Source organism: Anabrus simplex, chromosome 4, assembly GCF_040414725.1.
Source record: "Anabrus simplex isolate iqAnaSimp1 chromosome 4, ASM4041472v1, whole genome shotgun sequence".
Lineage (NCBI taxonomy): Eukaryota > Metazoa > Arthropoda > Insecta > Orthoptera > Tettigoniidae > Anabrus > Anabrus simplex.
In genome coordinates this window covers 46,708,084-46,734,852 of record NC_090268.1, presented here as the reverse complement: position 1 = coordinate 46,734,852, position 26,769 = coordinate 46,708,084, and the positions used below count along the sequence as shown (strand labels likewise).

At 44.3% G+C, this 26,769-nt stretch overlaps 1 protein-coding gene across 1 annotated transcript; it reads right to left on the bottom strand.

Annotated features, from left to right (window-relative positions):
• Positions 1–1,133: 1,133 nt before the first annotated feature.
• On the bottom strand, positions 1,134–11,126 carry LOC136872380 (transcription factor Adf-1-like). Its single transcript, XM_067146190.2, has 2 exons — positions 10,944–11,126; positions 1,134–1,898 (listed from the first exon to the last, which is right to left on the bottom strand). Exons 1-2 carry the CDS (start codon positions 11,086–11,088, stop codon positions 1,243–1,245), a joined length of 801 nt encoding a protein of 266 aa, XP_067002291.2. The 5' UTR covers positions 11,089–11,126; the 3' UTR covers positions 1,134–1,242.
• Positions 11,127–26,769: the final 15,643 nt, after the last annotated feature.

Genomic DNA, 26,769 nt, shown 5'->3' with positions numbered 1-26,769 from the left:
GGGCGAGTTAGCCGTGCGATTAGGGGCACGTAGCTGTGAGCTCGCATCCGGGAGACAGAGGGTTCGAATCCCACTCTCGGCAGCCCTAAAGATGGTTTTCCGTGGTTTCCCATTTGCACACCAGGCAAATGCTGGGGCTTTACCTTAATAAAGGCCACGGCTGCTTCCTTCCCACTCCTAGGCCTTTCCTGTCCCATCGTCGCCATGAGACCTATCTGTGTCGGTGCGACGTAAAGCAAATAGCATTCCCTGAGAGTATAGTTGCAAGGACTCGACCCATTTCACTTCTTCATCTGATCGGAATTGTTGGCCTCATAGGAATTTCTTCAGTGGTCCGAAGTGGTGAACGTCAGACGGTGCAAGATCAGGTGAATGATCGAGTACCACCCAGTCATACATCTCAAATTACCTGACATTCATCTCTTCGGAGTACTGAAGAAATTCCTATGAAGTCAACTCTTCCAACTTGCTTCATATCGCACGGACTCAGACATGTCTTATGGCGACTATGGGAGAGGGAAGGCCGAGAAGTGGGGAGGAATCGGCCGTGGCCTTAATTAAGGTACAGCCCCAGCATTTGCCTGGTGTGAAAATGGCAAACCACGGAAAACCATCTTCAGGGCTGCCGACAGTTGGGCTCGAACCCACTATCTCCCGTATACAAGCTCACAGCTGCGCGCGCGTAACTGCACGGCCAAATCGCCCGGCAGTCAACTCCTCGGTTCAGACGAAGAAGTGAAATAGATAATACTGTTATTTGCTTTACGCCCCACTAACTACTTTTTCGGTTTTCGGAGACGCCGTGGTGCCGTAATTTAGTCCCGCAGGAGTTCTTTTACGTGCCAGTAAATCTACCGACACGAGGCTGGCGTATTTGAGCACCTTCAAATACCACCGGACTGAGCCAGGATCGAAAGTGCTAAGTTGGGGTCAGAAGGCCAGCGCTGAGCCACTCAGACCGACTAAAAGAAGTGAAATCGGTCCTACATAGGTGGTTGTATCTTCAGGGAGCGGAGGAGTTCTGTCAATGACGCATATTCAACTTTGTATCACAATTTATGGAATATCGTGAGAGATTTGGTTCATATGTTGAAAAGGTCAAACCTGTAGTTTTCTTGTTCATAGCTTTTTATTTTTCCTTCTCATAAATTATTTAATAAAAATAATGTTGCCCGTTACTCTTCAATACACCTTCGAGAATGTTATAAGTAATCCAATTAACTCCTATTGCTTGTAAGATAGCTAAGGAGTTTTAAGACCAGTTATATCATCAATTAACAGAAAAATCTTTCGCCTGAACTGCTTTACTTGATCTTCAGTCATTGCTTCCAGTTCAGGCAACAAGCCGAGAAGAAAACACCTGAGCGCTTCACGCCTTTGATCTTTCGGTGTGGAGTGTTTGGATTTCTTTGCTATCACATATTTGACAAACGACGTATCCACCTCAACATTACTGTCCTCACGGTTACGTTTGTGACCCGATTTCTTTTGCAGAGGGATTGAGGGCACAGGCTGATCATTTTGAGTTTGAGAATGTTGCGATGCAGATAGTGGTTTTGATAAATAAGGTTCATTCAGATGGAAAAGAGCTTCCGCCGGAGGTGGTTCTTTTGGTAGTGTTGGAGGGAGTGGTGATATCCCAGAGAAGCGGAACTGTTGTGATTCTTCTGAGCTTTCATCTGCGTCATCGATATCTTCCTCGTCCTTGGAACTTTGTGCCTGTCCGGGAGTCGACGGGAAATTTCCAACAGATGTAGCTGTTTTCACGAACGGTAGGGCAAACTGCATAGCATCCATTAAGTAGTAAGGTTTCCTTTTCTTCGTACCACTAGGAAAGAGCTTCAAGTTCCGAACGAAAACCGATCTCAGATTCTTCCATCGTTCCCTACATTCGACTCCTGGAACAAATAAATTTACTTTAGAGGTAAAATAAACTACAAATTAAAAACATACAAACATCCCATTTTAGAGAAACATTTAGTCCGGCTCTTTGACTGAATGGTTAGTGTACAGTACCGATGAAGTTTTATGACCACATAAAAAATAATGAAATGTCATCTCGAACCTAAGATTGTGCCAGTAGACCTCTGTGTTTTTTCTCTGAGCTCTCACCTGATTTCACTGAGTTACGCCAAGTATTGTAGAAGTTATACATTTTTAGCTGTTGGGAAGACACATCAGAAACTGAACATTTTTGAAAATACACTAGTGTCCAAAAGTTAAGCATAAGTTATGAGTAAGCAAGGCAACACGAAATAGACCGCAAATCGCACGAAATATGCCCCTACCAACCTTGCGTGTTCGCTCTGTATAGGAAAGGAGTGATCCCTGATTTGACTAGCGGCGTAACCGCAAGGTAAACACAGCCAGTGCCTGCGCCCCATATTCCTTCAGTCGTGTTTGCCCTGTTATAGTGTGCGGAGTGTAGCCTCGTGGTGGACGTGACAACATAATGGCACAACGACGCCATTTGGACCCCGTTTTGCAGGATAGAATACTCGGCCGCCTGGAAGCAGGCCAGACACAGACCAAAGTCGCCGTATCCTTGAATGTGCCACAAAGTGTCATTTCCAGGCTTTGGAGACGATTTCGAGACACAGGAGATGTTAGTCGTAGGCCAGTACCAGATCGAACAAGGGTAACTACCCCACCGCAGGACCGATATCTGGCCTTAACCGCCCGACGAAATCGGAGTGCACCTGCAAGACAATTGTCGGCGGAGCGTGCAGCCGTCTCAGGGGTTGCCTTTTCCGGAAAACTGTGTACCGGAGGCTCACGACAGCAGGGCTGTTTGCCGGACGTCAAGCGGTGTGCGTCCCGCTCACTTCAGCACAGAGACGGGCCCGTTTACTGTTAAGCCGTCAACATCGAAACTGGACCATGTATGAATGGACGCGTGTGCTCTTCACAGAAGAATCCCGCTTCAGTTTTGCAGAACGATTCCCGTCGCACACCGCAGGAACATCGTGGAACGGGACCAGTATGGTGGCGGTGGCGTCATGTGTGGGACGGCATCATATTGAATGGCCGTACGGACCTGCATATCTTCATGGGTGATCCGATGAACACTGCGAACGCTCGGAGATACAGGGATGAGGTACTGAGACCACATGTTCGACTCTTCAGAGGTGCGGTTGGTCCAGACTTCCTCTTAATGTACGACAGTGCCCGACCGAACCGCGCTGCTCTGGTGGATGAATTTATGGCTGGGGAACACATTTATCGCATGGACTGGCCAGCGAGGTCTGTGGATCTGAATCCTATAGAACATGCCTGGGATGCATTGGGGAGGCGAATTGCATTCCGTCAGCCTCCATCAAGGACCCTCCAAGACGTTCGCATTGCCCTTTCGAAGGAATGGGACCGACTGCCACAAGAGCTCTTGGACCATCCGACAGAGAGCATGCCACGTCGCTGTGAAGCGTGTGTGGCTGTTAGGGGTAACCGTACACCCAATTAACAGCATATTTTGTTGAGGAAGACATTGCCAAGTTTTGTTAGTTGTTGTCAAAGGTGTACCTTAGCTATCAGAACCTTTCTGACACTTTTTTTGGACAAGTTGTGTGATATATGGTGTGTGATTCAGCTTCCTCTTTTGTTCAGCAATCCGTCTGACATTCCTATCAGGCTGTATGGCCGCGTTTAGCGATTATGCTTAACTTTTGGACTCTATAGTAGTATCTACGGAAGAGAATAAACATATCAAGAACTACTTCAATAAATAAAAATCTGAAAAGTTATATTCGCATACCGAGAGCAATTTAGAAACGAATAGGTTAAACGAGATGTCAGAAGGGTTGTACTCCTCGTATTAAACAACAATCTGCCATCTGAAGGCAGCAACATTGTAGGTTTCATTCATCGTAACCGTGCAAGCTATTCCCGCATAAAAATATGTGTTAGACAACAATTCAAACACAGGGTAATAATAATAATAATCGTATGGCCTCAGCTACCGTTTGCAGACATTTCGATTTGACGCCATCTGGCTGTCTGCTCGTCAATTTCGACGTTCCGGTTTACTCTGTCTGCCATCTAGCGGACCTAGAGTAAACCGGATCTCTCTTGGGCGTCTATGGCTGAGATTTAATTAATTTTGTCGGGTAAATACCAAATGTATCACCAGAGATCTTTTACATGCCGACATCGTACGACATGGAGTGTCGAATGGACTTTTTTCCGCCCTTCAAAAATCCGACTACCTCTGCCGGGTTTGAACCCGCTATCTTGGGATCCGGAGGCCGACACTCTACCACGGATCCACAGAGGCAGCTAAACACAGGGTGACCCGAAGCGATATGAATGGAAGATGCTAAAAAATTCCTTCGTGTCACCGGCGGGCCGATCGAAACTATCAGTATGCCTCGATCCTTTACTTCAATAGGAACACTATGTTGCCATTAGTTTTCGGAACTTTGTAAGTAGGACGTAGTTACTTACTCCGCAATTTTGGGAAGTTCGCACCGACGGATAAGAGTAGCATGCTTCGGGACACATGTTGACCCGAACCGCGAGGAACGTGTTAATATATAGTCTAAGAGCCCGTCTTCTTTGTGTAATCTTGAAGGCTACTCGCATTTGAGAAATTACCGCACTCACAAACGAGGTGGTGGGGTATGTGGCTATTTCCTAACCAGCCTCAAATCCAAGTTGTTCGGTCATTCACCAGGTAGGTGTGAGAGGAAACCAGAATACATGTTTGTAGAAATGACAACGAACGGGATTAAAGCCCTTGTAAGAGTAGTTTACAAACCTCCGAATACAAGTCACTTAGACAATTTTGAAGCTGACTTAACTAAGCCACTGCCTAATTACTCTTACAAAATAATTATGGGAGACTTTAATACGGACTAAATTGATGCAACTTCTTCCGAATCCACACGACTCAAAACATTGTTTCAAGCCTATAATACTGACATCTTACCTCTCTCTCCAACTCACCATACATCTCATTCACACAACTGTTAAATCTTATAGTTACCAGCAACTCAAGAGTACCCGATGAGTCGGAAAATCTCAATTCACTACACTGGCGGTGGGGGGGGGGAGGAACTATCTGACTTGGAGGCAAATTTTTTCCTCCAAGCCAGAGGAGAAACCCCCTCTTTGCTGCTAATTTGGAATGAAATTAACGTAGAACTTAATAAAAGTGAAGAGGTAGAAGCTTTTCTTAAGAAACGGCTCTTTTCAGGGCTGAATTTTGAGTTATAATTTGGAATAGGCCGAAATTGTAACTCTAGACCAAGTCATACGTACTTCTGCCATTATTCTGATCATTCCAATCAGCGCGTCAGAGTAGGGATCGAATAGCTGGAATACTATGATGAACCACTGTGTTACGTACCAGCAGTACCAGAAAATATATGAACCAGAAGACTGGCATGCTAAAGAAGAAAGTTATCTAACTCCCCAGCTATTTCCCGCCAATATTCAGGCAGGCTGTTATACTCGGACTACTGCCTGCTCGATATGCACCACATGGCTGCTTATACTGCATGCCCATTCCATATATCAAACATGTAATACGACTTGCGAAGAATCCGCCGCTAGATGGCAGCACCAAACGGCCATAGTTATCGCGGGAATGCACGTAGACAAGCACCTAAGCGAAGTTCAAATTCTGAAAATAAAGTAGAAAAAGGAAAGAGCTTTACTTATAAAGAGATTTATATTTATAGCCTCAGGCCTTCTCAAGAAGGAGGTTTCGACGGAGAAGAAAACCTGGAAACATCGTCTGTATTATACATTCCTACATTAATGAGCGAAGGTTTCATAATTTTGGCCACCACAGTTTGTGACGTAAATTCCTGGTGATTATTGTTACTAACACACTTTAAATGACTCCAAGACTTCTTGCAGTGCGTTAGAGCAACCTCAACAAATTCATGTAGCCCCGTTATTAGGCCAGTAAATCGCGGCTGGGGATACCGCAGGCGTATCCGTGTGACTGAACAAGTTCATCGATAGGGGTGGATTAAATGAGGTGTAAACATTATTCAAGCAGGTACTGCATTCAGTTTCCTCTTGGATTAAACGCACCACATAATCACACACACTAGTGCCAGAGAAGCTGTTACCAAAGTGGCACACACTGATTCGGGGGGGGGGGGGGGGGGCTCACGAACATCTTCCAGTAAGTCATATACCACTGAATCTGTTTAGTCAAATCTGGAAGAAGATATTGAGGCAGTACATTGTGAAATTTGCTTGTGCATAACGCTAGCACCATCGGTGGACATTAAAATACCGGACTTCAGAATTCTTTTTACGGAATTCTGAGAAGCCCGTGAGTGAGTCATGTCACTGCTCCCTCGTCAATTCTTAATAGCCCTAAACATGGCTTCAAATGGACCTTCTGAAAGGCCTGTGTCAGCACATTAAAAAAAAAAAATTCTGTACAACATGAACAATGGAAAAGGAAGTAGATAATAATCTTCTTCCACCGTTTTTCCCACATCTGTGGTTTGGGGGTACGAACTGTGCCACTCATATGCAGATTTTCTCCTGTTTTACAGCCGTATGCCATTCCTAACGCCAACCTTATGTGGAGGGACTTAATTACTGTTGTGTGTTTCTGTCATGGTTGGTAGTGTGGTGTTTTGTCTGTATTTGAAGAGAACAGAGTTGGGACAGACACAAACACCAATTCCCCGAGCCAGGAGAATCAATCAGACGCGATTAAAATCCTCGACCTGGACGGCAATCGAACCCGGGACACTCTGAACCAAATATCTCAACGCCGACCATTCAGCCAAGGAGTCAGACAGTGATAATAATAGCTTGATGTGTTTCTTTGGCAAGTCTTCTTTCATTGGGAGCTTTGAACGCTTCTTGTATCTCTTCAACATATTGGCAAAAACTGTCTCATGGAGTTGTATGGATGAACCACACATGACTTAATTCTCCGTCACCAAATTTTCGGAACATAGGAGTATTTGTTCTATGCCTGTCCGTCACAAGACGAACAACATAGAATCCAGCCTTCAAAACCTGTTGAACCATTTCCTTGTAATGCCTTCATCATGAAGTAGGCAGGCGGAATCGTAAATTTTTATCGTCAATCCATGAATTACAAAGCACAGCAATTCGTTGGCGAGTTGATGGTTTGTTCCAATTTCTTCTTTATAGATTCCCTCGGCTTCGACAAGTCCATAGAATCTGTCTTCTTTATTATATGTGCTACGTGAAGGTGACTATATTAATTTTGATCTCTGTCCATACTCACAATCTTTCGGAGAAGCAATCCGCCAACAAATACAATGCTGTATAATACACCATTTAAACTGAAAAGAAGTGTAGTACTAGCCTATTTTCCGCTATGCAGTACTAGCCTATTTTCCGCTATTTCATTCCGACAGACTGGGACCAATTGGTGCTGCCGTCTACCGTGGGTATTTGTAAACACACTGTTTCATTTAGTGCCATGTTAAAATGTTGTAATGAGCAGGCAGCCATTGGATGCAGATCGAGCAGGCATTGACTCGGACGCAGCAGTAATCCCATCTATCGGAGATAAATGGCAGCAGAAGACAGCGCCTCCTAAGGAGGCGTTGGCATAAGAGACATAAGACAAAGCACGGCCGACTTGATGCGTCGCTCTATAGCTAGCAGCGCAGCGAGGGATCACAAGAAACAATGGTCAATGTAATGTTATTGTTGACCAATTTTATGATCTTTCGATATTGTAGGCCTTCACGTTTAGTTTTCTTCCGACTCTGAAATATCACTCTTACCACAGTCGGTACGGTAAAACTGAATAAAACATAAATGATCGGAAATTGCATTCTCCATATGTTATGTAGTACTTTTCGAGTCCGCCTCTGTGGTGTAATGGTTAGTGTGATTAGCTGCCACCCCATGAGGCCCGGCTTCGATTCCCAGCTCTGCCACGAAATTTGAAAAGTGGTACGAGGGCTGGAACGGGGTCCACTCAGCCTCGGGAGGTCAAATGAGTAGAAGTGGGTTCGATTCCCACCTTAGCCATCCTGAAAGTGGTTTTCCGTGGTTTCCCACTTCTCCTCCACGCAAATGCCGGGATGGTACCTAACATAAGGCCACGGCCGCTTCCTTCCCTCTTCCTCGTCTATCCCTTCCAAACTTCCCATCCTCCACCAAGGCCCCTGTTCAGCATAGCAGCTGAGGCCGTCTGGGCGAGGTACTGGTCATCCTCCCCAGTTTCATCCCCGCCCCAAAGTCTAACGCTCCAGGACACTGCCCATGAGGCTGTAGAGGTGGGATCCCTCGCTGAGTCCGAAGGAAAAGCCAACCCTGGAAGGAAAATAGATTAAGAAAGAAAGAAAGTACTTTTTGATAGGACCAATAACATAGGCAATTAAAAATTACATTTTAGGCTCCTTCCCTAAACTACCATTTCTTCCAGAGTGAATAAAATTATTTATAGCTTAGACTGTAGTTTCTTATTCCCCGACTCTACATACCGATTTTCATTAAATTTGTTTAACCATTTTCTCGGCGTTGGTATGGACTTAGCAACAAAAACACAAATTCGCGAATATCTGTGTTATCACAGGTGGTACGGTAAAAATGCATAAAACATAAATGGTCGGAAATGTAATTGTGTATAACTTTAGTTACGTAGTACTTATCGATAGGACCACTAATAATGTAAATATTTCAGAATTCCATTTTAAGCCTTCTCTAAACTACTATTTCACTCAGCGTGAATAAAATTATTTATAGCCTAGACTGTAGTGGCTCATTTCCCGACTTCACATACCGATTGGCATTAAATTCTTTCCAGCCGTTTTCTCGTGATGCGCGTACATACGAAATGACGGTAAATTAAAAAGTGAATTTCCTTTTTACTGTGGATATAGAAATATAATTCTTTTTAAATTCTGAGCAATGTACAGACAAAACTCTTATTTATATATATAGATGTGCAAGACACAAACACGCAATCCCCTAACCAGAGAAATTAACTATACGCAGCTAGAACTCGACCCGGCTGGAAATTGAACCCGTAGCCCTCTGGACCGAACACCAGTACGCTGACCATTCAACCAAGTAGCCGGACGAATAAAGATTATTAACATCGTATACATTCATACAAATCTACCTGAATTTTTTCCCAGCAGATGTTATTTTAGACATACATTAACAACATACGTACTTTGGAAAAATATTAACTTTATATAATACTAGCTGATGTACCCGTGCTTCGCTACGGAATTATACATCGTTATACAGAATTGTAGGTTACCGTAGGTAGAGTTCACGTTTGTGAGCAAGACTGTATTAAATTGCATAGCTCTTAACGTTAGCCTAGAAACGCGACGGAGAAATCACCAAACGTCTTTTCTCATATGACGACTGCATTGCGGAATTTTCATTGTAATGGTAGGCCCGCTTGCCTACCATCAGTCACAATCAGGTTGGGGAACTGCATTTTAATGGCAGACACTCACTCCCCACCTGCCTTTTATACATCCTCAGAAAGACTGTCGTAGTAGTTTTCCCAACTGAAATGAACATAGGTCATTACAATGACGTCAGAAGGAATGGCGCGAATAAAATCAATGATTTCACATGAAATACTCAATCAAATGAAAAACCACACATTTTCTCGCTTTTAACGAACAGCACTACGCTGGCGATCTAACAATCCAAAGTTCCAGAGCTGGACTGACCAGGCCGCAGACAGCCGTGATCCGTGAATACTCTTAGTCTTTTCACGGTGGGGGTTCAAATAGTGGAGAGTCCCAGGCAAAACTATACCTTTTACCAATCTGTTTCCTAGGAGTACCCGATGAGTCGGAAAATCTCAATTCACTACACTGGCGGCGGAAAAATCTATCTTACTTGGAGGAATTTATTCCTCCAAGCCAGAGGAGAAACCCCCTCTCCACTACTAATTTTGAATAAAATGAATGTAGAATTAAATAAAAATGAAGAGGAAAAGCTCCTTTTAAGAAACGGCTCTTTTCAGGGTTGAATTTTGAGTTATTTAGTGAATTGTGATGCTATAATTTGGAATACGACTAAATTGTAATTATAGAACAGGTCATACTACTGCTACTACTACTCCTATTAAGTGATCGTCTGTCTTAAGAGTGCACACAGCTCATTCAAAACAGCGCGTCAGATTAGGGATCGAATAGCTGGAATACTATGATGAACCAGTGAGTTACGTACCAGCAGTACGGTATCAGAAAATGTATGAACCAGACGAATGTCATGCTAAAGACGAATTTTTTGTAACTCCCCAGCTATTTCCTGCCAATATCGTCAGGCTGTTATACACGGTACGCAGCAGTAATCCCATCTATCGGAGTTGAGCGGCAGCATAAGAGACAAAGAACATCACCACAAACAATGGTCAATGTAATGTTATTGTTGATCAATGTTATGCGCTGTCAATACTGTATTCCTTCACATTTAGTTTTCTTCCGACTCTGAAATACCACTCTTTCCATAGTCGGTACGGTAAAATTGAATAAAACATAAATGGTCGGAAATTGTATTCTCTATAGCTTTTGTTATGTGGTATTTATCGATAGGACCACTAATAATATAAATATTTGAGAATTAAATTTTAGGCCTTCCCCTAAACTACCATTTCACTCAGTGTGAGTAAAATGATTTATAGCCTAGATTGTAGTGGCTAATCCCCCGACTTCACATACTGATTTTCATTAAATTCTCTTCAGCCGTTTTCTCGTGATGCGTGTACATACATACAGACGGACGGAGACAGACAGACAGACAGACAGACAGACAGACAGACAGAAATTACAGAAAAATAAAGAGTGCATTTCCTTGTTACTATGGACGGGACCGATACAAAAATACCATTCTTTTCAAATTCTGAGCAATGTACAGACAAAATTCTTATTATATATATATATATAGATAAAGTATTGGCAATATTACAAATTACAACTTAAATAATGTCAACAGAATCTATGTAAAGCTCTACACACCTGGCATATTCATCTTCTTGCCAACTTCACTCCATGCCTTCTCCACCAAGTCTTTTCTCGTATATTCTGGTAGATGGAAATTATAGAGCTCGGGGTGCTTCTCCACTTCCTTCACAAATTCAATATTAAACGCGTATTCACTCATCGTGCTACTTCACGTGAGACTGGAGTAGCGGTGTGACCTTCCTGGCTCGTCGCTCGAGACTGGTAGAACACGCGTCGCTTGCGAGTAGCGCTATTCTCTCTCCCCACTCTTTCAAACTGGGAGTGTGACTCGGCAGACATTCGGGAGATATCAAAATCCCCGTCTCACCGCTTCACAGTGGCTGAATGTGAAACACGGCGTGACAGTGCACCGATGCTGACGCAGTTAGTCACGGGAACGTGCACTTGGTTCGTAAGCCTGGCGTCAGATTGCAGTGGCATACACATGTGATTGAAGAGTTTGCGCAGAGAGCAGTTCATAGAGGTGTCTTTCAAATAGGAACATATAGTAGAGAATGAAACTGCGTCGGGCAAACCTGGGGAAGTCCGGGAAGACATAACGGACATTTTTTCCCCCCAGAATGTTTTACTATTACTACTACTAAACGTTTTCATTCCTCCCCTGAAGGGGGAGGCGGGCCTCTTATGGCTGGTTTACACGTGGACAGTGTTTAGTACAGTAGTAAGTGGTAAGTTACTACTTAACTCACGTAGGCTTGTTTAAACGTAAGACAGCGTTTAGTATAGTCCTCTCCGTGTAAGGACGTACCCTAAGGGTGCAACCTTACCCTTTCTCCCCTGTAATATTAAGGTATTGATTTATAGTTACTTTTCTTGCTGTTGGGTATTTTGCAGGTCTTTTTCAGTGTCGCTAACCATACAGTTTAGGGACCCTACTTGCCGATACGATGTCTTACATTTACCGTTAATCTGGCACGTTGGCAACGTTCAATCACTGTTCTAGCGTGAATTGCGTGTTGACACCGCATCGCCGTTAAAGTCACTAGTGATACAATTGCGAGAATATTTAAAGCATATTTTCTTTTTCTTTGGGATTGTAAATCTATTTGGCTAATGCCAGGTAAGTAGAATTGTGGCATGTTCGGATAATGCATTCAATAACATAGTTTGTGTGAAATGATGAAAGTGCTCAAATACGCCAGTCTCATGTATAGATCTACCGGTGCATGAAATAACTCTTGCGGGACGAAATTTTGGCAGTAGAACTTATTATTATTATTTTCAAATCCGCAGTGAACTTGAAAGCTGACCTAATTTCCGTTCACGGAGCTTGGCACATTAGTATTCCTATATGTTTCCTGATAAGCTTGAAGATATAACCAGCCTGCAGGCTGAAAATATGCCCAATAATCTCTCTCCTTACTGGTTACTGGTATTGAAGAGAGAAGAAAATGTTCGCGCAAAAGAAAGGGAAGTCATTGGATGTCTGGAACTTTCGAAAATCACACTGCAAAGACTTATTAAATAAATTGCATCGTTTAACACGCCCCTCTTTTCAAGAATATGGTTATAGTACGCCTACTGTATATCAAAATAAAGACAGATACATGTAACATTAATTTGAGTGAGAAAGTATGTTTATTTCCTTAATTCCTCATTGAGCGTGGAAATCGACTTAATTATGAATATCTTGATTTATTTCATCTTAACTTTTATCATTTACTAGGGTAGGGAAACATTCATTATCGGTGTTTACATTGAGGTTAGTTTGTTATGGTTATGTCTGGTGATTTTAATATGTAACCAGGCAGGTTGGCAGCAGTGATCAGCCATTACAAAAAAAAAAAGAAAAAAGAAGAGCATCGGGCGGCGATATTTACTTTCTGGGGTATTGCCTTACGTGGCGATTACTAGGGTCAAGGATCAATCACCAATGATCTGCATTTAGAGCTGTCGCTCAGGTGGCAGACTCCCTATCAATATTGTTTATCTAGCCTTCTCTTAAATGTTTTCAAAGAACTTGGAAATTTACTGAACATTTTTTGTAAATTATTCCAATCCATTATTCCTCATCATATAAATGATTATTTTCCCCAACTTGTCAGTGGTACATGGCAGTTTGTCACTCAAGCCACGTGATTCAGTCGTTCCTGTGTCGTCAACTAGATCAGAGATAAGATGGACGGCCATCAACAACGTGTTAGATAACATTTTAGAGGAAGTTGAGGATGAGGTGACCAAAGTTAGGAGAAAAAAATGGGAGCGAAAATGGATTACCAGAAGGAATAATCTCGGGGCAAGTACAATTCTCTTTAAAGAATTAGCCGAGGAGGATCGACAGGAATATATGTTATCCTTGCGAATGTCACAAGTAACATTTAATGAGTTACCGGTACTGCATAAAGTTGAACCAATGATACAAAAGACAGATACCATCATGCGTAGAGCATTAATAGCAAAGCTGAAACTGCATATCGTGCTGTACATGCTCGCGACGGGAAATAATATCCGAAGCCTTCATCATTACTTCAGAGTTTTCAAAGCCAGTATATCTTTAATGATTCCGGAAGTATAAGAAGCTATATATACACACTGCTCTGAAAGATTTCATACAGGTAAGGAAAAATACAAACACATATTGGTTACAATATTATATATAACCAATTGTTTAGCAAAACGATTATTATCAAAGGTTTATTACATTTAAATATCAGTGAATACACATCAAAAACCCATCACAATAATTAGTATTGTTTCAATTCTGCAGTGAGTTAAAAGCTTCTGTCCATCTAGCCATTGTTGTCGGCAATTAGAATGAACGATCAAAAGAAAAGAGGAACTCACAACGATGATCAGCTCCGTAGCTTTACCCACAACTTATGAACTTGACTAAATTGCGCCTGTTCGCACGTGGTAAGTTGCAAGTACAGTGCTCCCCCACTACTCCGATGGGTGCGCGCGCAGCTGCTGAGAAGTCTACTTGAAAGGAAAAATAGACTGGATTCTATTCCACTTGACTAAATTGTTACTTAATCGTTTACTTACCACTTACCACTAAAGTCACAGTTCACACGCTGCAACTCACTCAAAATTAAGTTAAAAATTTAGTTACCACTAAATTACTGTCCGCGTGTAAACAGGTCATTACACGGTGACGCCGTCTCTCAGGCCGATATATTTGTTACGGTGAAGGAGATGTGCGGAGAAGGTGAGGGGGTGGGCGGCCGTGGCCTATACTACAAACTGCCCCGGCATTCGCCTTAGTACAGGAGAATGAAAAACCACGGAAAACCATTCTCAGGACAGCCGACGGGTGGAGCCAGGCGCGAAGTCCGGCACAGTGCCCCAGGCCCGTCTCCCGAACGCAGAGGCGTAGAGCCACGGTAGTGCCGTGGCCAACTTTCCTCTGCTCGGTTGGCCGGTCAGAGTGCAGAGCTGTTGGGCCACGGGCAAGCCGTGGCCTCTTAAGGGACGAAACCTAAGGGCCGAAACGCACTCTGCATCCACCGACCAATGTTTTACAATACATCAGTGAAGTGATAGTCGTTTATGTAAACAGTGAAGTTAAGAGATTGGACGATGAAAGTTTTTTTTACAAAATATATTTTTAAGTGCTGCGTACCACATTCAGTGCAAGCGTCACATTAGCATATTACTTCGGTAGTATTTTCATCTAGCACACGTTATTTATACAGACAAGTGGGCCTATTCCGGGAGCAATGTTGACGGTCGCCAGATATCATAGTTAAAAGGTCGTGAATCCAACCTAGTCATCCCAGCTTTAGATTAATGAGGTTATGTCCGGCTCCATGGCTAAATGATTAGCGTGCTGGCCTTTGGGCACAAGGGTCCCGGGTTCGATTAACGGCAGGGCTGGGCATTTTAACCATCATTGGTTAATTTCCCCGGTACGGGGGCTGGGTGTATGTGTTGTCTTCATCATCATTTCATCCTAATCATGACGTACAGGTCGCCTACAGGCGTCAAATCAAAAGATCTGCACCTGGCGAGCCGAACCCGTTCGGGGATCTCCCGGCACTAAAAGCCATTACGCCATTTCATTTTTTCAATGAGATTATCATTACCATTATTTTTCTTACAAACTCTATCAAGGATGGTACAATGCCGTGGTAGCCTTTCGAAAAGTGGTCTCGTATTCAATTCCCGGCGAGTCTCTGATTTTAATTTTCATTTAATTCCTCTGACAAGGAGACTTTGTTTATGTACCGTAGCGTCTTTAATTTCTTGTTCTTATCCTTCCTTCTCCGACTGTTGCCATTTCTGGATGGATGCAGTATTTTTGTATCCATCTCTTGGCACAGGCCAGAGCAAAGTGTAGCTTCCACCGAAGTCTCAGTCTCATCCATGGCTGTGACAATATGGAAGCTGCGGGGGTATGGGTGGTGCTGAGTAATGACATTTGGGGCACAATTAGTGTCGGAGTGTTATGAAACGTGTTGCTCGTAGGATCAGTCGAGCTGCAGTGGCACCTTCTGATCCAGTGAGGAAAGCAATGGCAAACTACCTCACTCCTCATCTTGCCTAGTATGCCTCATTTGGGCTCTGCCATTGGTTTTTGCAGTTTCCCTATAACTGCATAGCCTTTGGTGGTGCTGTTTGAGGATCCAACCAGCCTCTGGGCTGATGACCTAACAAACAGACATCCTTCCTTCTTAACCTGTTTACCCTCTAGGGTTGGTTTTTCCCACGGATTTAGCGAGGGATCGCACCTCTACCGTTTAAAGGACAGTGTCCTGGAGCGAGAGACTTTGGGTTGGGGATACAACTGGAGAGGATGTCCAGTACCTCTCCCAGGCGGCCTCACCTGCTATGCTGAACAGGGTCCTTGTGGGGGAATGGGAAGATTGGAAGGGATAGACAAGGAAGAGGGAAGGAAGCGGCCGTGGCCTTGAGTTAGGTACCATCCCGGCATTTGCCTGGAGGAGAAGTGGGAAATCACGGAAATCAAGTTCGAAGATGAATGAGGTGGGAATCGAACCCCGCTCTACTTAGTTGACCTCCCAAGGCTGAGTGAACCCCGTTCCAGCCCTCGTACCCCTTTGGAAATTTTGTGGTATAGCCGAGAATCGAACCCGGGGCTCCGGGAGTGAGCGTCTTTAACATTACAATTGATTCTATGTAGGGTACGATCCTCACAGACGCGCTGCTCGCCCATGATTTTTAACTTGAAAGCCTTGGCATTAGGCACCTAAAGAGGTCATACGCCAACATCAGCCATTATTATTATTATTATTATTATTATTATTATTATTATTATTATTATTATTATTATTATTATTATTATTATTATTATTGTCCGACTCCTTGGTGGTCTGCGTTGAGGCCTTTGGTTCAGAGTGTTCGATTCCCGCCTCTGCCACGAAATTTGAAAAGTGGTACGAGGGCTGGAACGGGGTTCATTCAGCCTCGGAAGGTCAACTGAGTAGAGGTGGGTTCAATTCCCACCTCAGCCATCCTGGAAGTGGTTTTCCGTGGTTTCCCCACTTCTCTTCCAGGCAAATGCCGGGATGGTACCTAACTTAAGGCCACGGCCGCTTCCTTCACTCTTCCTTGTCTATCCCTTACAATCTTCCCATCCCCCACCCAAGCCCCTGTTCAGCATAGCAGGTGAGGCCGCCTGGGCGAGGTACTGGTCATCCTCCCCAGTTGTATCCTCGACCCAGAGTCTGAAACTCCAGGACACTGCCCTTGAGGCGGTAGAGGCGGGAGCCCCCGCAGAGTCCGAGGGAAATACCGACCCTGGAGGGTAAACAGATTATTATTATTATTATTATTATTATTATTATTATTATTATTATTATTATTATTATTATTATTATTATTATTATTATTATAGCTGCCTCTGTGGATCCGTGGTAGAGTGTCGGCCTCCGGATCCCAAAATAGCGGGTTCAAACCCGGCAGAGGTAGTCGGATTTTTGAAGGGCGGAAAAAAGTCCATTCGACACTCCATGTCGTACGATGTCGGCATGTAAAAGATCTCTGGTGATACATTTGGTATTTACCCGACAAAATTAATTAAATCTCAGCCAGAGACGCCCAAGAGAGATCCGGTTTACTCTAGGTCCGCTAGATGGCAGACAGAGTAAGCCGGAACGTCGAAATTGACGAGTAGACAGCCAGATGGCGTCAAATCGAAATGTCTGCAAACGGTAGCTGAGGCCATACGATAATTAAATATTATTAAATTATTATTATTATTATTATTATTATTATTATTATTATTATTATTATTATTATTATTATTATTATTATTATTACTATTATTATTACTTTTATTATTACGATTTGCTTTACGTTACACCGAAAATGATAGGTCTTGGGCTAGGAGTGGGAAGGAAGTAGTCGTCGCCTTAATTAAGGTATAGCCCCAGCATTTGCCTGGTGTGAAAAATGGAAAACCACGAAATTTATCTTCAGGGCTGGCAACAGTAGAGTTCGAACCCACTACCTCCAGAATGCAAGTTCACGGTTGCGCGATCCTAACCGCACAGCCGACTCGCTCGGTATTGTATATACAGAACGTTAGGGGTATACGTGGAGATATTGTGCTAGTCGGTAAAGGAAAGTTCATCTCACAACACGTGCTATGTACGTTTTACCTTGTCCAATTAGTTTCCCTATAAAGGAACCAAATATTTCAGGACCGAATGTGTTTTGTATTGGCATAGTAGAAAACGCCGGTTATGTCATACCGTTGCCTACGTTATAATACAAGACCTGGAAATGGAGCCCGTAAAAAGCTATGGATGTGGTTACACTGAAGTTCAATGCCGGGCCGCTAGGATCGCTTTCTTGCCCCCTGTCTACCAGGTTCGCTTACTTACTTAAACAAGTTATTTCATTCCTCTCCTCGAAAGAGGAGGGGCGGGCCATCAGCTCAACTGAGGAGCTCTTAGGCCGTAGAGAGGAAAAATGGAAGAGAGAGAAACAAGAAACTAGTGGGCGTGTGTCGTACACACCGGAAAAGGAAGAAAAGTTAAAGAAGCTGGCGGAAGGGCACCGGCACAACAAGACGGAATCCAGGGCGAAACCCGCAAAGCACCCCGCGAAGGCAAACCCCGACGAACAGCAGGGAAAATGGCGACTATTGACTTTATTGAAAACGGAGGTATCTCGGGCGCGCGTTACAGAGAATGACATTTATTTACAGACATGTACATAAGAGTATTACAGATACGGTGTGGGGAGAAATTGGGTGTAAGGTGGGGTGTAGTATTGAGAGAGAAGGTAGGAAAGGGAGGTGGTAATGTTGGTAAGGGAGGTGGCAAGAAGGCGGAGGAGGTCCAGGGTCGGGAGGGGTGGGAGGAAGAAGGGAGGTTGCGGAGCGGGTAAGGGGACCTCTGGTGGGGGCGGTGGGGGTGGCGGAGCGGACGGTGGGCTAGGAGAAGTGGGAAGAGGAGTGTAACGAGCGGGGCGGGGTGGGGAGCGAGAAGGCTCCACTCGATACGTTCGTCCGCGAAATCGGACGCCGATGGTGATGAGGCGGTCGACGTCGGCTGGTGAGGAGACTTGGAGACGAACCATGAAGGTCGGGCCGCTGGAGTTATAGATGCGAAGCGCTCGACGGGCTGGAACGCCGGCGGAGATCAGATCAGCCAGGATGTCACGCTCGGTGAGTGCTGGGTCCAGGCCACGGATGACACAACTCGCTGACGATGGGCGGTCTGGAGCAGGGACGGAAGAGTCTACAGTGCTGCGGGACAAGGGTGGAGCTGCGGCAGTGGCATCAGTGAAATGAACAGGAGGTGGCTGTGAGTGGGCAGGGAGAGAGGGAACGGGGGCAGACATGATAGAAGAGGGGTGACAGGACGAAACAGTGCAGGTGGAAGTACGCGGAGCAGAATGGGCAGAAGTGGTGACGGTGGTGGTGGCGGTAGTAGTAGTGAAGGTGGGGGTGGAGTGTGTAACGATGGGAGGTATGGTAGGAGAGGTGGGGAAGTCAGGAATGGAAAGCATTTGCTGGAGAAGATGCTCCGGAGTAGCGACTGCAGTGTAGTCGGCATCGTAGAGTCTTATGCCATGTTCAATGATGCCGAGCGGTGGTCCTGGAAAGCGGAAGAAGGCGACGACATCCGGAGAAGGTTGTCCGGAGAGGCCATTCTGGAGGCGAAGAACTGCGTCCACATGCGTTCCAGTGCGGCGAATTTCTTCGCGGATGGAAGTCGGAGAAAAAGATGCGTCTACGCCCTTGATGAGTCAAGAGTACATGGTGGAGAGGGGAGGCGACAGCCAACGAGGCGTCTGCCCGTTTGATTGTTCTTGGGCCGACTGAGCAGAGACGAGCGCCACCCAGCCGAAAAAATGGCGTGGAGAGTTGTCACCGAAGCCCTGTGGATGTGACGTGTGTATGCAGGTTCGCGCCTTTAAACGTGTTCATTAACTGAGTTGGTTGTGAATGCATTATGTATTCGTCTGATGTTAAACATTCGCAGTTCCAGTCATGGTTTGTTCACGAGAAATTAAAGGTAGTGGAATTTCGTTTCATAAGTTTCCAGTGAATGTTCAATGTTCGAAACATTATACAGAGGAAGTATTACGTATGAGATACGAATTCAAGCTGATCGAAGTAGGGGTCTGTTCCTAAGTTTTGATCCGAGTTACGTCACAAGGATAGGGCGTTCCCAAAATTTGTCACTGGACTTTTTTGTAAAACAATGCTACCGTGACCGGCGATCATTTGAGAGGCATCTTCAAACTCAGAAATCTTAAATTAGGAAACCAACGAGGAAAATAATATGCCCAACAAATTTGGCGAAAATGAATGTAGCAAGAGCTAAAAAAATGTGTTTTCCCCCGAAACAATCTCTGGTTTGAAAAGTATGGAGGTGGTTTGTCCCGAGAGCATTAAATGTAGTTTACAATAAGCCATTTGTTTTATGGAGCATTTTATTAAATTGTTCGATGCGCATGACGAATGCTACACCTCACATGGGACATATTCCAGGAACAAGAACAAACGAGCGTCTTTTAACCGGGCGAGTTGGTCATACGGTTAGGGGCGCGCGGCTGTGAGCTTGCATCCGGGAGATAGTGGGTTCGAATCCCACTGTCGGCAGCCCTGAATATGATTTCCCGTGGTTTCCCAATTTGACACCAGACAAATGCTGGGGCTGTACCTTAATTAAGGCCACGGCCGCTTCCTTCCAACTCCTGGGCCTTTCCTATCCCATCGTCGCCATAATACCTATCTGTGTCTGTGCGACGTAAAGCCACTAGCAGAAAAAAGCATCTTTTAGGGCTGAAGATAAACTCCTCAGTTGGTTAATTAATGATTTCCTGTCATATATTAAGAAACTTCAAATGCAGTCAGAGAAATAAAAAAAGATACATCAGAGAAATGTATCAGGCATAGATCTTGACTACCCAATCCACTGTGGCCTGTGTAAATTACCTCATAAGTATACATTTGCATTATGCATTGACGAGGAACCTAACGAGCTATGACATCGAACTCTTCTTCAGCTACCTAAGACGCCAAGCGGAATAAAATGACATTATGGTTCGTGTGGCAAAAGAAAAAAAACAGGCTGTGAAGGCTGTTTAGAACATATCTCTTCTCCAGCTCCTCAAAGTCCAACATTGTGTTTTATTCGTTTTCAAGACCGAGGAGCCCTCAGATACCGAAAATCATCGTCTGTGGCACTTCTGCAGTGAACGACGGAATTTGTCACCTCCGCTACGCAGTACTTGCCCCGAAGAGAGTTACTAAAAGGTGTACGTTTATTTTTTCGAAAGACATGTTCAACAGTGAAATTAAGTGTGGAAAGTGTAAAGGCGAGAAACCACCTCTTTTTCTACTATGAAAATTTCTGAGACCTCTGTTAGACAACATTGCTTTGAGCCACTCAAGTAGAAAGTTTTGAAATTTGATAAGAAGCCCTGTTGGAACACTACTGGCCAGCCGGACGGAACCACACCCCGGCTATCGGCAGGGGAGCGAGAGTGTGAAAAGGCACAGCACAATGCGACCCTCCAGTTTTAGCTTGTTTTCTTTCTAAGCTGAGGCACTGCCTTTCTTGCTGTCTCTGCTTAAATGGATACTGTTGAACTTGTCTCGGAACCAAGCGTCGAGGGTAGACGGGACTTGAGCTATTATGTTTCAGGCAGTCAGTTAGCAATTGTCGCGGCGCGCTGTTGTATGTCTGAAGTGTTTGATGTAAATATGTTTAATAAATTATTATTAATTGTCCTCCGTATATGTGTTTCAAAATGAGCTACCAGAGAGATGTTGTTTCACCAGCAAACAGACATTTTTTGGTCCTCCGGGCCGGATATTGTGAATAGTTTTCCGCCGAATGTTACGAATACTAACTTATTGTAAACTTTCGTGCACGGGTCTCTCAGTTCGTATCGTATGTTACGCTACTTTACGTACGGTAGCCAGTGCCGTGTTGTGTGCTTTTCGCCGGTCGTTTTATACAAGCCGGCTTGCTGTTGAAGAATTCCACTGGAAAGCTGAGTAACCTACTGGACCTGGCGGCGCGCCCGAGTTCGACTCCAGGCCGAAGCATATCTACAGGCAGATGTAAGTACCTAGACTGGCAACAACCAATCCTTTCTTACCTACTATTGTTAGTCATGTTATCCTCGCCCGTTTATTGATCCAGTGTTCCTAATTATTGTTCTTGTGCATTCCTCTTCTACGGTCCTTATCTGTCAGCATGGATGAGACTAGCAGGAAGAAATTAGTCACTACTCGAGCAGTAGCGAAAGCCAGCCTCACGCGTCTCGCGAAATTCGTACAAGAATTTCAAACGGATTCAAATAATCAGGTCATCGTAGTTCGTTTGAAGGAACTGCCTATTATTCGTGACAAATTTGAAACTGCTCAATCTCAGCTAGAAATATTTGAGGATTTCCAACAGCATGCAGAAGACAGAGATCACTTTGAAACCATGTATTTCGACACAGAAGCAAAAATGAATAGCTTAATCGCATTGAGTACCGAAGCTGCTGGCCCCAGTAGTTCTCGTTCTAGTGACAGTCAGTCTTGTTTAAGTGAAACTAAGAAGGCAATTAAGCTCCATACCATAAACCTACCAACCTTCAGTGGTGATGTAACTGGATTTAGACATTTTTATGACACGTTCATGAGTCTTATAGTTAACAATGAATCGCTGGACAACATTCAAAGATTTCATTACTTACTGAGTTCTCTAACGGGCGAGGCGCACGTACTAATAGCAAACCTCCCAGTCACTAGCTCCAACTTCAACGTGGCTTTCGATACGATTTGCAATCGCTATAATAATCCGAGGTTAATCGCATCCGCACATCTTAAGAATCTATTGAACTTACCTACGATGAATAAGCCATCAGCGAATGAACTCCGTGCTCTACTCAATCAAGCTTTCAGCAATTTGAACGCTCTCAAGGCCTTAGAGCTAAATGTGCCTTTAGATGATTTGATTGTTTCACAGCTAATTCTTGAAAAAACGGAAGCGTCAATTCGTAGAGAGTACGAAACTACTTTGAGTCCCAAGACATTTCCTACTCTTAGAGATACCTGCGACTTCTTGGAAACGAAATGCAAGTCCATTGAGATTGTGAGTTCTACTTTGCCTGTAAAACAAACCCCTTTGAACACCGGAACGAATTACCCATCCAATCGTAAGCAGCTTCAAACCCAGAAGTCATATGTGATGACCACTCCGCAGTGCACGTACTGCAACGAAGCTCACACACTAAGTAAGTGTCGTAACTTTGCACGTATTTCTGTCAATGAGCGCAGAGACTTTGTAAGAAGCAACAATCTGTGCTTCAACTGTTTACGGGGAGATCACAAGGTACAGGCTTGTAAATCTGGTACCTGCCGCACTTGTGGTAAATGGCATCATACTCTAGTACATGCAGACACTACATCTCAGCACTTTACTCAACAACATGGTCTGTCACGCAACATCGAGAGAGCGAGTACTTCAGCACAATCAGAGTCACGTATCATTAGCTATTATTCACAAAAGGTGGAACCAAGTAAACACATCCTTTTATCCACTGCACGCATCAGAATTAAGGATAGGAATGGAAAGTGGCAAACATGTAGAGCTCTACTAGATTCAGGCTCCCAATCATGTTTTATGTCCGAGTCCTGTGCCCAGCGATTAAGTTTGCATAGAGAGCCTAACAGAACACCTGTCCAGGGAATAGGTGATACCATTTCAGAAAGCAAGTACAGTGTTTCAATAGATCTTGGCTCATGCACTAGTGACTTTACAACTTCAGCAAATTGTTTTGTGCTTCCTAAGATAACAGATAACGTACCGGGTCACAGGATTGATTCCGCTACATGGAACATTCCCCAGCACATTGTTTTAGCTGATCCTGAGTTTTATAAGCCCTCCAAGATCGATATTCTTCTAGGAGCTGAGGTCGTTCCGTACATTCAGCAGACAGGCAAGCTCACCAAAGATGCTAATCACCCCATTCTTCAAGAAACCAAACTGGGATGGGTTTTAACCGGAAGATACACAAATAATGACGGTCCTTCAGGTGTCTCACGGGGGCCGGTACTGTCATGTTTTGCTAAGACAGATGTTGAAGTCCAACAGCAGCTTCGAAGGTTTTGGGAGATCGAAGAGTTGCATCAAACTCCGCGTACGAAGGAAGAAGAGCAATGTGAAGCACACTTCGTGCTACATACCAAAAAGGATTCTACAGGAAGATTTGTTGTTCATCTGCCGTTCAGAGAAGACCCGAAAAAATTGGGTGACTCATTTCAAATGGCAGCCAGGCGATTCTATCATCTAGAGAGAAGATTACGCAAACTACCCAATATGAAACGAGAATACGTGAAATTCATGACGGAATATGAAGAGTTAGGGCACATGGAACTGACACTCCCTTCTGCGATTCCTGCATATTATGTACCTCATCACGCGATTATCAAAGAATCCAGTTCTACCACAAAGCTACGTGTTGTATTTGACTGTTCTGCTAGTTCCAGCAGTGGAATGTCCTTGAACGATTTACTTCATGTTGGGCCAACGGTCCAGCAAGATTTGTGTTCTATAATCACCAGGTTCCGGACCCACGAGATCGCGTTCACTGCTGACATAGAGAAAATGTACAGACAGGTACAGGTAGATGAAGGAGATTGCACTTACCAGCGTTTTCTCTGGAGAAATGACGAATCGCAGCCCTTGCAGGAATATCAGCTCAAGACCGTTACATATGGTATGTCAAGCGCCCCGTTCCTTGCGACACGATGTCTATATCAGATTGCAATGGAAGCCGCTCATGAACTTCCTAGACCATCTGAAACCCTATTAGACGACTTTTATGTTGATGACTGTATGTCTGGATCACAAACTGTAAATGAAGCTCTCCTCGTGCAGCAGGACTTGATACATTTGTTAAGAAAGAGTGGGTTTTCACTGCGAAAATGGTGCAGTAATCATCCAGCTATTCTTGAGAATGTTCCTCCAGAGTATAGAGAGACTCAACTTCCCCTACAGCTTGACAATGATGAGAATGTAAAGACGTTAGGTTTGTTATGGCATCCAGCATCTGACAAGTTTCAGATAGTTAATAATGTTCAACCAAGTCCCCACGCTCCACCATTTTCTAAACGCAGTATTTTCGCAACAGTATCATCCATATTTGATCCTTTGGGACTCATTAGTCCAGTGGTAATTTTGGGAAAAATATTTCTGCAACAGTTGTGGCTAAAAGAGACGTTGTGGGATGAACCTTTGGATCCAGGAATATCACATGCTTGGGAGACACTATACTATCAGTTACCTTCCATTGAAAAGATTCGAATCGATCGTCGTGTCCTGGTTAATGGCCCTATCAAGGATATTCAACTCCATGGATTTTGTGACGCCTCTGAGAAGGCTTACGGAAGCTGTATCTACATACGATCAACTAACATCCAAGGTAATACCTCAGCCAGACTACTGTGCTCTAAATCACGCGTCGCTCCTTTGAAAAGGCTGTCACTTCCTCGGCTGGAGCTCTGTGGAGCCCTTCTTCTTGCACGGTTGGTTAAGAAGATTATCCCTGCACTGAAACTATCGGTCTCTAAAGTCGTCCTGTGGACAGATTCAACCATCGTCTTGGCATGGATAGCTGCTCCATCTACAAAATGGAAAACGTTTGTAGCAAACAGAGTATCAGAGATTCAGGACAGCAGTGAGAACAGTGAATGGAGACATGTGGCGTCTCAAGACAACCCAGCAGACATTATATCAAGAGGATGTTGCCCTGATGAGCTGGGTAAAACTCATTTATGGTGGCAAGGACCAAGCTGGCTACAGCAACACCATGATATGTGGCCTTCCTCTGCAAGTACTAGACTACCACTAGTGCTGCCTGAAGAGAGGTGCAAGGTGACATGTAATATCGGAACGATTCCTGAGGATAATATTATCAACCACTTTTCCAAGCTTACCAAACTGCAACATGTTGTAGCATACTGTCTAAGATTTGCAAGAAATTGCAGGGCAACTCGTGGGTGCAGAGCAACAGGTGCACTATCCCTTCTAGAGCTCAACAGCGCAATTCTCCACTGCATACGAATAGCTCAGTTGACATCGTACTCTAAGGAAATACATCAGTTGCAGTCCAAGAAACCTATTCAGAGCAAGAGCAAATTAAAAACTCTAAATCCGATGTTAGACAGTACCAATATTCTGAGAGTAGGAGGAAGACTTGAACAAGCCAACATACCGTATGAACAAATGCATCAAGCTATACTGCCTGCAAATCATCACCTTACGAAGTTGATTGTTGAACACGAGCACAGACGTATGCTGCATGCCGGCGGACAGCTTCTACTATCATCGATTAGACAGCGGTATTGGATTGTTAATGGCAAAAATGTCATCCGAAGAATTTTGCACCGTTATTTGATTTGTCAGAAACTGAAGTCAAACACTGCTCAACAGCTGATGGGTCAGCTGCCACGCCCTCGTTTAGAAGTAGTTAGACCATTTTACAACTGTGGGATAGACTATACTGGGCCGTTCTACATGAAGACTGGTTCCAAGCGATCACAGTCAAGGCAGAAATGTTATATTGCCTTATTTGTATGCCTGGCCACTAAGGCAACTCACCTCGAGGTTGTCTACTCAAGCCTTCCTAGCGGCATTGAAGAGATTTGTCTCACGCCGTGGCCGATGTTAGTCCATCCACAGCGACAACGGGACAAACTTCGTTGGAGCGGACCGAGAACTTCGTGCAGTGATTAGGTCCTGTCAACAGCAAACGGAAGTCAGAAACTTCGCAGACCAAGAAGGAATAACATGGATATTCATCCCTCCTGGAGCACCACACTTTGGCTTATTATGGGAGGCTGGCGTGAAGTCCTTCAAGTACCACCTTCGCCGCGTCTTGGGAACTATGTGTCTCACTTATGAAGAGCTGACCACCCTCACTTGCCAAATAGAAGCCTGCCTGAACTCCAGGCCCCTTATTCCCTTGTCCTGCAACCCTGATGACCCTGAAGCCCTAACTCCAGGTCACTACCTGATTGGCACAGCTCTCACTACCATTCCCCAGCCAGATCTAGGTAATACTAAGCTTAACCTACTGACTAGATGGGAAATACTACAGCAGCAAATGTAGACGTTCTGGCACCTCTGGTCAAACGACTACCTGCATCACCTTCAGCAGCGATCAAAATGGACACACTCCAGTCCAAATGTGCAACCTGGAGAACTGGTGGTGTTAAAGGAGGATAATCTTCCACCATTAATGTGGAAACTGGCAGTGATCACGGACGTTCACCCAGGATCAGATGGACTAGTGCGTGTGGCTACTGTCAGCACCTCTCGTGGGATATTGAAGAGGCCTATCAATAAACTGTGCCCTCTTCCAAACGACGAAGAGTGATTTGTGTGTGTTGTAGATATTG